Consider the following 12,430-nt stretch of genomic DNA (forward strand, 5'->3'; position numbering starts at 1 on the left):
ACTCGGCCCAACGGCATCCCCGTGACACGGGTCCCCTACACGCAAGTCGGGCTGCCACAGACGTTCAACGCACTGCCTCTTGGATGTTCCAGCTCCGTTTATTGATGAGAGAAAGAGAGAGAGAGTGTCCGGGGCTCGTCGACGGGACGTCGGGGCCGGTGACGTCGGGGCAGCGGCAGACTCCATTTTCCGAGCGCCCGCCTGCAGCGCCGACTCAGTAGAGGTGAGGGAAGGGAAGCGCGCTCGTGGGCTGTAGCCTAAACACAGCGCACCCCGTGTGAGAGAGGGGTGCGAGTAAGGCTGTGTGAGATGTAAGTGGTGTGTGTGCGTGCGTGTTGTAGGGAGGCGAGGTACGGGCGTGCGAGTGGTGTGTGCGACTTAGATGGTGAGGTGAGTGGCACGTGTGATGGAGAGGAGCGGTGCGTGACTCGCAGGAGGCTCGTGGCGTGTAGGAGGCGAGGTCAGTGGGGGGGGGGGGCGTGGAGCCGGCGTCGCACCAGTTGCGTGTGCTCCACTGTGAGCCGCGCGCCTCCATGAGGTGGAAGGTATAGGCGTGGCGCGAGCGAGGAGACCGGTTGGCCGAGCTGCGGTGGACGACTTCACCATGGATGAGAACCAGACCCCCTGCAGGCCGCACATGTATGCGCATGTACACGCACGTAGTGTACGCACACACGTATGTATACACATCCGTATACGCGCGCACCCATGTAGAACAAGCACATGCGTGTACACACGTACACACACACGTGGTTACCCTGTTTTACGGGCACTGCCACGAACCCCTCGTCAGGGTAGGGGGGCTCCGAGCCCTCGAACCCCGTGCGGGGGAACTCTCCATCGGGCCGGCGAACCAGCCGCCGCGACACCCCCTCTGCACCAACACACACAAAACAAAAATACCCCGTATAGACTCAACAGACATTTTGGGTAAGTCCTGTGAGCGAGCACTTATAAAGGCCGTCACCGCACACGCTCGGCCACCTTTGTCTACCTTGATAGCGATGTTTACACAATCACACCAGGTACTCATTTATGGGTGTGTCAACCTAGAGGAGGCCGAAGACCAGTTCAGATAATCGTCAGTGGTGTTAGCCGCGAGCGGGAATCGAACTCGGTTCTCCAGACACACGACCGCTACACACACACATACGAATACACGCACGCGCCTATCTAAATGAGGGAGGTGGGGGCTGGCACTCACCCCGGTGAGACCCGGGCAGGAACCAGAGGCAGCCGTTGTCCAGATCCGCGTCCTCCAGCGCCACCCAGAACCCGAGCACGCGGCCCAGTGGCTCCGTGTGCAGGAACGACGCGTCCTGGTGCGGCGTCACTGCAGCACACCACTCCACTCAGGGCTCAATTGCACCCAGCAGGCCACATCCAGTATTCCTCTCGCGATGGCTCTGGCTACTAGCGGTCACGTAGCCCAGTCTACCATCGACCTTGAAAACATTCACCGAGAAGTTAATCTCTGGATCCACTCACAACGTGCCATGCACGCACTACCACCAACACAACCACAAGCAGCAATAGCGAAATTAGAATTGGGATACTTTGTTAAAATCACAATTCGTCGCCACCATCACTATGTTTTTTTATCACCATTACCACCATCAGCCACCATTTACCAGCTGTCCATGCTGACAGAACATTTCAACAGAACGCTATAAACGCACGCGTTAACCAACGCCGGCACACAGCGACCCGCGGCTGCCATCGCCCCAGACGGCGCGACCAACAACAACGTCCGGGCGGTGTTCAAACCGCTCGGCTGGCGCCGCTCCCCGATCCCGCACGGCAGTGGCTGCAGTCGGGCCAAGAAGGAGCAGAGACGGATCGCAGATGAAGAAGAGCGGAACAGAAGAGAACTTGGGCGGCGGCATTGACGCAACGAGGCAGCAAGAGCAGAAGTGGTTGAGCCCCCAAGGGTCGCGATCACCAAGGGGTGCCGGACAGGGAAGCGGGACACCACTGCGCAGGCCTCTGCAATTATGCCGGAGAAATTTGACACGGTGCTCGGGTTGCACCGTGAGCCATTTGGCGCCACGGTTGCGAGATGTTGACTGGTATACAGGAGGTCGTGGGGTCGATTCCAACCCTGATCCCTGTATATTTGGAGTTTGCATGTTCTCCCCGTGGTCATGTGGTTTTTTCCTCATGACCACGAGTCCTCTGGTTTTCCCTCCACATTGACAAACATGCGTGTAGAGTATTTGGATGCTACACATTTACACATTATAAGCTACTTAATTGAGCTATCATTTGTGGCCAGGTCGCTTCTGAAAAAGAGCTATATAGCTCAGTGAGTCTGAAATTCCATTACACGTGTGCTGAAATAATTTTCAGGAACTGCCGTTACAACTCAAAAACACATCGGAGAGCTGGACAGAAGTTGCCACTTCGGGGGTGCAGAGTGCCGAGCAGTCGCGGTGGGTGTCACCAGTGATCTCACCTTCTCCTCCAATCCCCGGTTGCTGCAAGGACACAAGACGGATGTGCACACTAAACAATGCGATACAATGTGGATTTATGCAGCGAGCTATTGCAACCACTGCTCCAACATATCTGGGCACATCAGACTGCATTTACTGAGGCGTTTTCCAATATATATTTAATCGTGGGGTTTTATGTATATATATGTGTTGTGTTTCAGGGACACAACAGCACACTAGGAACACAAAAGCACACCAAGGGTGCTGATGTGTCTTTAGTGTGCTTCTGTGTCCCTGGTGTGCTGCTGTGTCGCTGGTGTGCTTCTGTGTCCCTGGTGTACTGCTGTGTCGCTGGTGTGCTGCTGTTTCGCTGGTGTGCTGCTGTGTCCCTGGTGTGCTGCTGTGTCGCTGGTGTGCTGCTGTTTCCCTGGTGTGCTGCTGTTTCCCTGGTGTGCTGCTGTGTCGCTGGTGTGCTTCTGTGTCCCTGGTGTGCTGCTGTGTCGCTGGTGTGCTGCTGTGTCGCAGGTGTGCTGCTGTGTCGCTGGTGTGATGCTGTGTCCCTGGTGTGCTGCTGTGTCCCTGGTGTGCTGCTGTGTCGCTGGTGTGCTGCTGTGTCCCTGGTGTGCTGCTGTGTCGCTGGTGTGCTGCTGTGTCGCTGGTGTGCTGCTGTGTCGCTGGTGTGCTGCTGTGTCGCTGGTGTGCTGCTGTGTCGCTGGTGTGCTGCTGTGTCGCTGGTGTGATGCTGTGTCCCTGGTGTGCTGCTGTGTCCCTGGTGTGCTGCTGTGTCGCTGGTGTGCTGCTGTGTCCCTGGTGTGCTGCTGTGTCGCTGGTGTGCTGCTGTGTCCCTGGTGTGCTGCTGTGTCGCTGGTGTGCTGCTGTGTTCCTGGTGTGCTGCTGTGTTCCTGGTGTGCTGCTCACCTTGAAGATGTACATGCTCTGCACGACCACAGGCTCCTGCAGGCCGGCCTTCCGTGCCACTTCCTGCAAGAATGGATGTGATCATGGCAGGTGACAAAGCCAAACAAACACAACCCTGTGCGTATTTGATAACAGTGATGATGATGTGAGATTGTCTTTATTTATAATCCGATGTTTTTTTAAGTGGAGCTGAGGACAAATGGGTTAATCGTACAAAAAAACAGGTGCCAGAGTGCACACAATATTAAACATTTAAATGACAAAAATTATTATGGAAACATGAAATTAAATAAACGCCAAGTCTCAAACAGCAACCACACATAAACCAAAACAATACACAGGCGATGCTGATGATGATGATGACGGTGATGATATATCCAGGCCTTGATTTCAGCCAGGTGTGTCTTGGTCAATGCCCCGGAAAATATATCCCCATCCGGCACACCACATCCAGTATACCGCTCGCTATGATTCTGGAAACTAATCGGTGCCGTCTCCGGTCTACCAGTGAAAATATTAGGTGAGAAATCCAGACCTGGTCACGTTAGGCGAGAGAACAGTGCTCACCTTCACCTTCGTGCTGAACGTGACATCTCTGAACACCGGGTCCAGGGCGTGTAAGGCTGCACACAGCGGTGTGGAGAGAAAGTCTCTGTAAGCTCCACAACACTACACTCCTCCTGGAACGAAGGTGCCGCGAGTCGTAGTGGAGGTGACGGCGGTAGTGCCGGCGGTCGTAGAAGCTGCGGTGGTGGTTAATGATGCCGGTAATCATTGTTGGTGGTGACAGTAGCTGTAGTGGTAGTCCTGGAGTGGCAAGACTGCTGATGATGCTGGTGGTGGTGGTAATGCTGGTGGCAGGATGGCTTATTTGACTTTATTTACGCTTGTTTACCTCGGACAGCCTCGCCGAGTCTCATAACCATTTTTTCGGCAATGGTCGTGCCAAGTTTTTGCAGGAGCGGGCGATGATCGCCATGTATGTATGTTGAACGTCTTTCACACCGTACGTAGCCAACTGAGATAATCGGAGGTGTGTATATTACACTGCGTAATTTGGTGGTAATTATTCTAAGTGGGAGCAGTGTTAGTGGCAGGATGGTGGTGGTGGTGCAACAACTCGGGCACACGCGAACTGCAGTGCTTGGATGAGGGCAGTGAAGGTGCAGAGTCGCGATCGAGGGAAGCGGTAGCGTCATGGCTGGCCGCGCGCCCCACCGTGGCCGATCTTGTTGATGGCGAGCTCCTTGGACACCAGGAAGTCGCCTGGAAATAAGCAAACCCATGCCCAATGCCTCGAGTCATCTCCGCCTCTCACGACAGCTACACAGTGCGACCGTAATGCAATGCAACGCATCTGCAATACAAGGCAGATGTATGCAGCCGCGTCTACGTGCGACCATATCTCGAGACGCTGCACAGAAACCGCGGGTACGTTCATAATGGCGAGAGAGGCAACAGTGGCCACAGGCAGTGGCAGAACAAAGTCGAGCCAGACCGTGAGCAGGAGGCGTCCTCCCTGCCCCCGACAAGCCCCCTCTGGAGCCGCTCCGCCCTGCAACCCCTGACCAGTTTCTTTGCCAGAATAGCCCGCGGACTGACCCCGCACACCCACAACCCTTCTCCTTCACTCGCACTCCCACGTGGTGGGCATTCGCGCACACACGGTAGGCTCAGACACCGGAGGCTCGCTGGCTGCAAGCCGTTCCCCGGGGGCCCCATGCCGAGAGGGTTCTTTTTTCCGAGAGTTCCTTTCCGGATGACGCAGGGCCCGAGTACAGAAACTGCCCTTACAATCTGGCGGCTGCGATTGTAGTGGACTCTATATAGGAGGCAATAGCAGAGAGCGGCCCTCACGAGGGATGGCCAATCGGTGACAATCAGTGACCGATGACGATCAAGACAAATGGTGAAACCCATGGAATCCACCCTCACCGTCCCGGCTGAAGACGCCCTTCTCAAAGAAGAAGCGTATCTTGTCTCCACTGGTCATGAAGTAATCGGCGTTTCCCTGTTGAAAGATAATCACAAAATCACAATATTTCAGAGAGAGGGACTGCACCCACGAGGTGTGCGTACGTTTCTGTAAGAACGTGTGTCTACTCTTTGGTTCTTTCGGTAAAGTCACGTAGGTAGAAATAAAATAAATCACGACGTTTCGGGCGCAACACAAGCGTCCGTCATCAGGTGGGACAACCACAGCAAGAAACAATTACTGAAGTGGGAAAAAAGGACTATACAGGTAAGAGAGGGGGAGGAACCAGGGAGGAGAGATAGAGAGGGGGGGGGGGGGGGAGTGCTGCAAGCTCGAGGGATTACAGGGCGAGCAGGAGCAAGGCACGAGCACGACAAAAGTGATGCTAATGTGAGACAATTAGCATGTCAATGGTACAGGATGCTGCAGCGTTGACTGCTGCGCTGTGAGACAGGGGGGAGGCAAGGAGGGAGGGAGGGGGGGAGTTGGGCACAGGTAATAGATGGAAGGTAGAGAGAAGCTGGGTTAGTGATGCTCATGTGAGACAATTAGCATGTCCATGGTACAGGATGCTGCAGCGTTGACTGCTGCGCTGTGAGACAGGGGGAGGCAAGGAGGGAGGGGGGGAGTTGGGCACAGGTAATAGATGGAAGGTAGAGAGAAGCTGGGTTAGTGATGCTCATGTGAGACAATTAGCATGTCAATGGTACAGGATGCTGCAGCGTTGACTGCTGCGCTGTGAGACAGGGGGAGGCAAGGAGGGAGGGGGGGAGTTGGGCACAGGTAATAGATGGAAGGTAGAGAGAAGCTGGGTTAGTGATGCTAATGTGAGACAATTAGCATGTCCATGGTACAGGATGCTGCAGCGTTGACTGCTGCGCTGTGAGACAGGGGGAGGCAAGGAGGGAGGGGGGGAGTTGGGCACAGGTAATAGATGGAAGGTAGAGAGAAGCTGGGTTAGTGATGCTAATGTGAGACAATTAGCATGTCAATGGTACAGGATGCTGCAGCGTTGACTGCTGCGCTGTGAGACGGGGGGGAGGCAAGGAGGGAGGGAGGGGGGGAGTTGGGCACAGGTAATAGATGGAAGGTAGAGAGAAGCTGGGTTAGTGATGCTAATGTGAGACAATTAGCATGTCAATGGTACAGGATCCTGCAGCGTTGGCTGCCACGCTGTGAGAGGAAAGCGCGTAACGGGGTTATGATAGCTGAGCCAGTAAGACAAAACAGCCCATGAAGCAGCAAGAGCCATCGAAACATCCAGGCCAAGGGAGCAAAAGGAGGCCATGTCAGTGATACCCCAGCCCGTTGATGCAAGGGCATCCAACAGGATAATACAACTCAGAGAGTCGGAGGGTAACAGTATAAACGTGTGTGTGTGCCTTGCGTGCCTGTGCGCGCGCATAAGTGCATATGTTGGTATGCTGGGCAAGTGTACATGTTTATATAAGTGTGGACACGAGTGTGCATGTTTGTGTGGGGAGCGGTGGCACAGTGGTTAGCAGCGCACTGCGCTCCGAACCCAGAGAATCGAGTTCGATTCCCGCTCACGGTCAACATCGGTGATGAATATATGAACTGGTCCTGGACCTCCTCAACGTCGACTCAGCCTAAAATGGGTACCTGCTATAGTGTGTATTAAACATCAGCACTGGGGAGACAGGTGCTGGCCACCCACCTCCTCGTGTCGGCTTTCATCGATGCGACTCGCTAACAGCGCTTGCCCCAACAGTCTGTCAAAGGCTGCGCAGGGAATCTTTGTCCGTGTGTCCATGCGGCGTCAGACGGAACCCACCTGCGCGTGCACCTGCTCCTCTTCCTCCGTGGTGAACTCCACGCGGCACTCCGGGGGCACCTGTGCCGAGACGACGAGCTGGGCGGCACGCACGCGCAGCGCCTCACACTCCGCCGCACTCAAGAAACCCTCCACCACCGCGTAGCCATCCTGCACCAGCTGCTCTCTCGCGCACACACATTTCAGACAGATGCTCCGTATGGCATTAACAGACTTTTGGGGCAAATGCTGTTGGCGAGCACCAACGAAGGCCGCCATGGCAGCACCGTGCCCGGCCGCCTTTGTCTCTCTAGTGGCGATTTTTACACACCGCACCAGGTACTCATTTAAGGCTGAGTCGATCTAGGGGAGGCTCAGGACCAGTTCAGATAATCGTCACTGGTGGTGGCCGTGAGCGGGAATCGAACTCCGGTCGCCGGGTTCATAGCGCAGCGTAGCGCTATTACACTACCACTCCCCACACTCGCCCGCACTCCACACCCACAGGGAACACACCTGGCTACAACCACACACCTGGTTACAACAGAGGTGGTGACATGTTGCAGAGGTTCGGGGTTATATTCCAGCGGCCGCCCTGATTAATGATACGAGTGCAATAACCATGCTGTCTGCTGTAGGCCGTTGTCTAGATTAATGACAAAACCGATCCCGATTTTGCGACCGGTTTCGTGAAATTAGACAAAAAATCCACTCGGATATTTCCCAGGGAAACCCTTCATGTTGGAGAATGGCCCACAGAAGTGGATATCGCAGAGTTACCTCTGAGATATATTCAAGCGAATTCTGTTCCACCGCCATCCTCCCCTCCCGCCACTGAAAGTAATGTTCATCGCATGATGGTCAAAAGTATATTTAGATTCTCAGAGCTATAATTTAGCCAAATTAAGTACAGAAACAATTCGCATGTGATGGGTTGTTTTTGGGCAGTCACCAGGCTTGTAAACAGGATACCAAGCAAGGATTTCGACATCGCGAGCTCAGCGCTCTGATCCACCCGACCACATACCAGCACACACAACACACGGCACATCTACACAGGGAAGTTCATACTCTTTGGTTCTATTCGGTAAAGTCACGTGACTTTACCGAATAGAACCAAAGAGTATGGATCCTTGCAGTCACGAAAGCTTTAAATCTAGAACAGGGAAGTTCATTTACACACCGACACTCCCGTCCAATAGGGCACACACAAACACACTGTCTAATCAACAGCTTCAAATCAAGTGTGCTATCACTCGGTGATCTCTCGAGACTGCAAAGTTTAACCTGCAGAGGAATGCTGCTTTCGAGCGCCGTTCAGTCCCTCCCAGGATCAATCGACAGGGCCGACGTGATGTGGTCGATCGAAACACTGCCAGGAGGAGGACATCTAGGGGCAGGGTTAGGGCGGTCCATGTAGGACTGCTATGCAACCAGGGTGAAGAGCTCTGGGTGTGGGAATTTTCAGAAGGTCCTTGGAGGCGTGGGGTTAGGGATATGAGGGGTCAGGGAGGTGAGGAGTCAGGGAGGTGAAGAGGCAGGAAGGTGAGGGGTCAGGGAGTTGAGGGGTTAGGGAGGTGAGAGGTCAGGGAGGTGAGGGGTCAGGAAAGTGAGGGGTCAGGGAGGTGAATGGGCAGGGAGGTGAGGAGTCAGGGAGATGAAGAGGTAGGGAGGTGTAATGTCAGGGAGGTGAGGGGTCAGGGAGGTGAGGGGTCAGGGAGGTGAAGGGTCAGGGAGGTAAGGAATCAGGGAGGTGAGGGGTCAGGGAGGTGAGGAGTCAGGGAGGTGAGAAGTCAGGGAGGTGAGGGGTTAGGGAGGTCAGGGGTCAGGGAGGTGAGGGGTCAGGGAGGTGAGGGGTCGGGGAGGTGAGGAGTCAGGGAGGTGAGGGGTCAGGGAGGTGAGGAGTCAGGGAGGTGAGGGGTCATGGAGGTGAGGGGTCAGGGAGGTGAGGGGTCAGGGAGGTGAGAGGTCATGGAGGTGAGGGGTCAGGGAGGTGAGGGGTCGGGGAGGTGAGGAGTCAGGGAGGTGAGGAGTCAGGGAGGTGAGGGGTCAGGAAGGTGAGGGGTCAGGGAGGTGAGGGGTCAGGGAGGTGAGGGGTCGGGGAGGTGAGGAGTCAGGGAGGTGAGGGGTCATGGAGGTGAGGGGTCAGGGAGGTGAGGAGTCAGGGAGGTGAGGGGTCATGGAGGTGAGGGGTCAGGGAGGTGAGGGGTCAGGGAGGTGAGGGGTCAGGGAGGTGAGGGGTCATGGAGGTGAGGGGTCAGGGAGGTGAGGGGTCATGGAGGTGAGGGGTCAGGGAGGTGAGGAGTCAGGGAGGTGAGGGGTCAGGGAGGTGAGGGGTCATGGAGGTGAGGAGTCAGGGAGGTGAGGGGTCAGGGAGGTGAGGGGTCATGGAGGTGAGGGGTCAGTGTTTCAGCTGGCTCGGTACTTATCTCTTGTAAACACGCGGCGTGGATTACTGTCGCGGATTAGTACAGTGACGCCTCTCGTCCAGTGCGCCAACATACACACAGAACCAATTCAGCGGTGAATGCTGTGAGAGTGTGGATCCTGTGTGAGTGTTGTGCTGTGTGAGTGTTGTGTGAGTGTTGTGTGAGTGTTGTGCTGTGTAAGTGTTGTGTGAGTGTTGTGTGAGTGTTGTGCTGTGTGAGTGTTGTGTGAGTGTTGTGTTGTGAGTGTTGTGTGAGTGTTGTGTGAGTGTTGTACTGTGTAAGTGTTGTGTGAGTGTTGTGTGAGTGTTGTGCTGTGTGAGTGTTGTGTGAGTGTTGTGTTGTGTGAGTGTTGTGTGAGTGTTGTACTGTGTAAGTGTTGTGTGAGTGTTGTGTGAGTGTTGTGCTGTGTGAGTGTTGTGTGAGTGTTGTGTTGTGTGAGTGTTGTGTGAGTGTTGTGCTGTGTAAGTGTTGTGTGAGTGTTGTGTGAGTGTTGTGCTGTGTGAGTGTTGTGTGAGTGTTGTGTTGTGTGAGTGTTGTGTGAGTGTTGTGCGAGTGTTGTGCTGTGTAAGTGTTGTGTGAGTGTTGTGTGAGTGTTGTGCTGTGTGAGTGTTGTGTGAGTGTTGTACTGTGTAAGTGTTGTGTGAGTGTTGTGCTGCGTGAGTGTTGTGCTGTGTGAGTGTTGTGTGAGTGTTGTGCTGTGTGAGTGTTGTGCTGTGTGAGCGTTGTGTGAGTGTTGTGCTGTGTGGGTGTTGTGCTGTGTGAGTGTTGTGTGAGTGTTGTGCTGTGTGAGTGTTGTGTGAGTGTTGTGCTGTGTGAGTGTTGTGCTGTGTGAGCGTTGTGTGAGTGTTGTGTTGTGTGAGTGTTGTGCTGTGTGAGTGTTGTGTGAGTGTTGTGCTGTGTGAGTGTTGTGCTGTGAGCGATTGCATAACGCACAACGCCCGCCACTGCTGCTGTCTCTTCGGTGTCTGTCCGCCTGCGTCTCACTCCGTGTCTCTGAGTGTTGCATGTCTCTGTCTCCGCGTGTCTGTGTGTCTCACTCCGTGTCTCTGAGTGTTGCATGTCTCTGTCTCCGCGTGTCTGTGCGTCTCACTCCGTGTCTCTGAGTGTTGCATGTCTCTGTCTCCGCGTGTCTGTGCGTCTCACTTCGTGTCTCTGAGTGTTCCATGTCTCTGTCTCCGCGTGTCTCCGCGTGTCTCTCCCGTTGCCTATGCACTTCACGTCCCCGTGTCGTCTGTCTCTGCGGTGGACGCTGCATCTCTCTCCGCGTCCCGAGAGACCCCGAGCTACAACCGAGGCCGCGCGCGCACTGCTCCATCATCCATCGCACCTTCTCACGGAGGCCATCCACGACGGTCGAGGGCTCCATGCTCGAGGTTGTCGACAGCTCCAGTGGTCGAGATGGCGTGCAGGCTGCCGTCGGCTGGACGCGTCCTCTTCGAATCTCTCTCCCGCTTGCGCAACTGCACCGCGTGGCTGGTGGGCTCCCGACCCCTTCAATGCGGCCTCTCTCGTTCCTCCCCGCCCTCTGCTGGAGGGGCCGGGACCCTCGCTGTGGGCCCCACACCCTGACCCCAACCAGCGGGGCTTCTTCCCATTCAGAAACCCGAGGTGGCGTGGCTCCGGGTGGTGAGGGACCCACCTCGTCGCGATCAGAATCGCCCCGCGCGATCGTTGACGCCATCGCACTGCGGTGTGCCGGGGCTGGGATCGCAGCCCCTATTCACGAAGCGAGCAAAGTTGTGCTGCTGCTGCTGCTTTGCCAGTGATTGCGCACGCAAACATACAACATCGACACAACTCAAGAAGAGGTCTTGCTCTCCGCCACTCACCTCAAACTATTGCAACGCTCCAGCAAACACACAACTCGCGCCGCAGCATTTGCAACTCGTGTAGCTCGAGACCGTGCTGTGTGAGCAACGGTGTGTGTTGGGGGGAGGCATTTGTTGGACCAGGGCCGCTGATTTCAGACAATGACGACCCTTTGAGCTCAAGAAGCTATTTTTTTTCCCAAATGCCGCCGACATCCGCGGCTGATAGCGCGAAGCAGGCAAGTCGCATGGCAAGGGCGCGTTTTTACAAGGCGATGGAGGTGGGGGGGGGGCATTGGCAGAGAACAAACGCGGGTACAATATTATTTTATTCACACACCGCCGAGGAGGTCGTAGCTCAAACCAAAAGGCGTCAAGTCAACCCACCGGCAGCTGTGAGAGGCGCGCAGACCGTTCACGTGGTGGTGAACATCTTCCCTGCACCGTGCCTGGCCCGGTAGGACCCAGTGGCCTTCGGGAAGCGGCCGCGGTGGCTGCGGCAGCAGCAGCAGCGACCCACAACGGATTCGCGTTCACGAAACAACGCGGGGCACTTGGGGGGAATGTCGCGCCACTGAAGCGCCCAACACACCACCACTCCCTCCCTACGCCTTTCCCCTGAATATTCCTCTTAAGATTACAGCGTGTCGCCTCCATTTTCGAGGATACTCAGGTAGCGAGAGAGCCCAATGTGACCTACTGCTTGCCTTGGCGCCCAAATAACCGCACCTGATGTGGGTAATTTGTAAAACCCATAAACACGTATTTCCATAAACACGTTTTTATTGTCGGACATCACCTACGACGAGAAACCCCCCCCCTCCCCCCACAATCGGTCCGGCTTCGAGAGACTTTTTACTGGTAGGAACCTCCTGGTCCCACCAGCCCACAGGGGATTATTGTGTCCGTCCGTCTGTCGTGCATCCAAAAATGGGAGGGGTGGGGCTGGGTGGAGAGGGGAGGGTGGGGAGGGGCTGGGTGGGGAGGGGAGGGTGGGGAGGGGCTGGGTGGGGAGGGTGGGGCTGGGTGGAGAGGGGAGGGTGGGGAGGCGCTGGGTGGAGAGGGGAGGAGAGGGGAGGGTGGGGAGGCGC

General features: G+C 55.6%; 1 protein-coding gene across 4 annotated transcripts; it reads right to left on the reverse strand.

Moving 5' to 3' along the window:
- Positions 1-79: 79 nt before the first annotated feature.
- PHYHD1 (phytanoyl-CoA dioxygenase domain containing 1) lies at positions 80-12,065 on the reverse strand. 4 transcript variants are annotated; one of them, XM_032962736.2, is made up of 12 exons: positions 11,727-12,065; positions 10,859-11,247; positions 7,124-7,282; positions 5,289-5,364; positions 4,572-4,619; positions 3,921-3,976; positions 3,354-3,416; positions 2,456-2,477; positions 1,205-1,333; positions 758-874; positions 498-624; positions 80-257 (listed from the first exon to the last, which is right to left on the reverse strand). In XM_032962736.2, exons 2-12 carry the CDS (start codon positions 11,210-11,212, stop codon positions 215-217), a joined length of 1,194 nt encoding a protein of 397 aa, XP_032818627.2. In that variant the 5' UTR covers positions 11,213-11,247; positions 11,727-12,065; the 3' UTR covers positions 80-214. The 4 variants fall into 4 exon arrangements, with proteins under 4 accessions (XP_032818627.2, XP_075926509.1, XP_032818628.2 ...); XM_076070394.1 differs by having other exon boundaries at positions 10,859-11,282; XM_032962737.2 differs by lacking the exon at positions 11,727-12,065 and having other exon boundaries at positions 7,124-7,183; positions 10,859-11,590.
- Positions 12,066-12,430: the final 365 nt, after the last annotated feature.

The sequence above is a fragment of the Petromyzon marinus genome, chromosome 29 (genome assembly GCF_048934315.1).
Source record: "Petromyzon marinus isolate PM22_M1 ecotype Great Lakes invasive population chromosome 29, UKy_Petmar_22M1.pri1.0, whole genome shotgun sequence".
Lineage (NCBI taxonomy): Eukaryota > Metazoa > Chordata > Hyperoartia > Petromyzontiformes > Petromyzontidae > Petromyzon > Petromyzon marinus.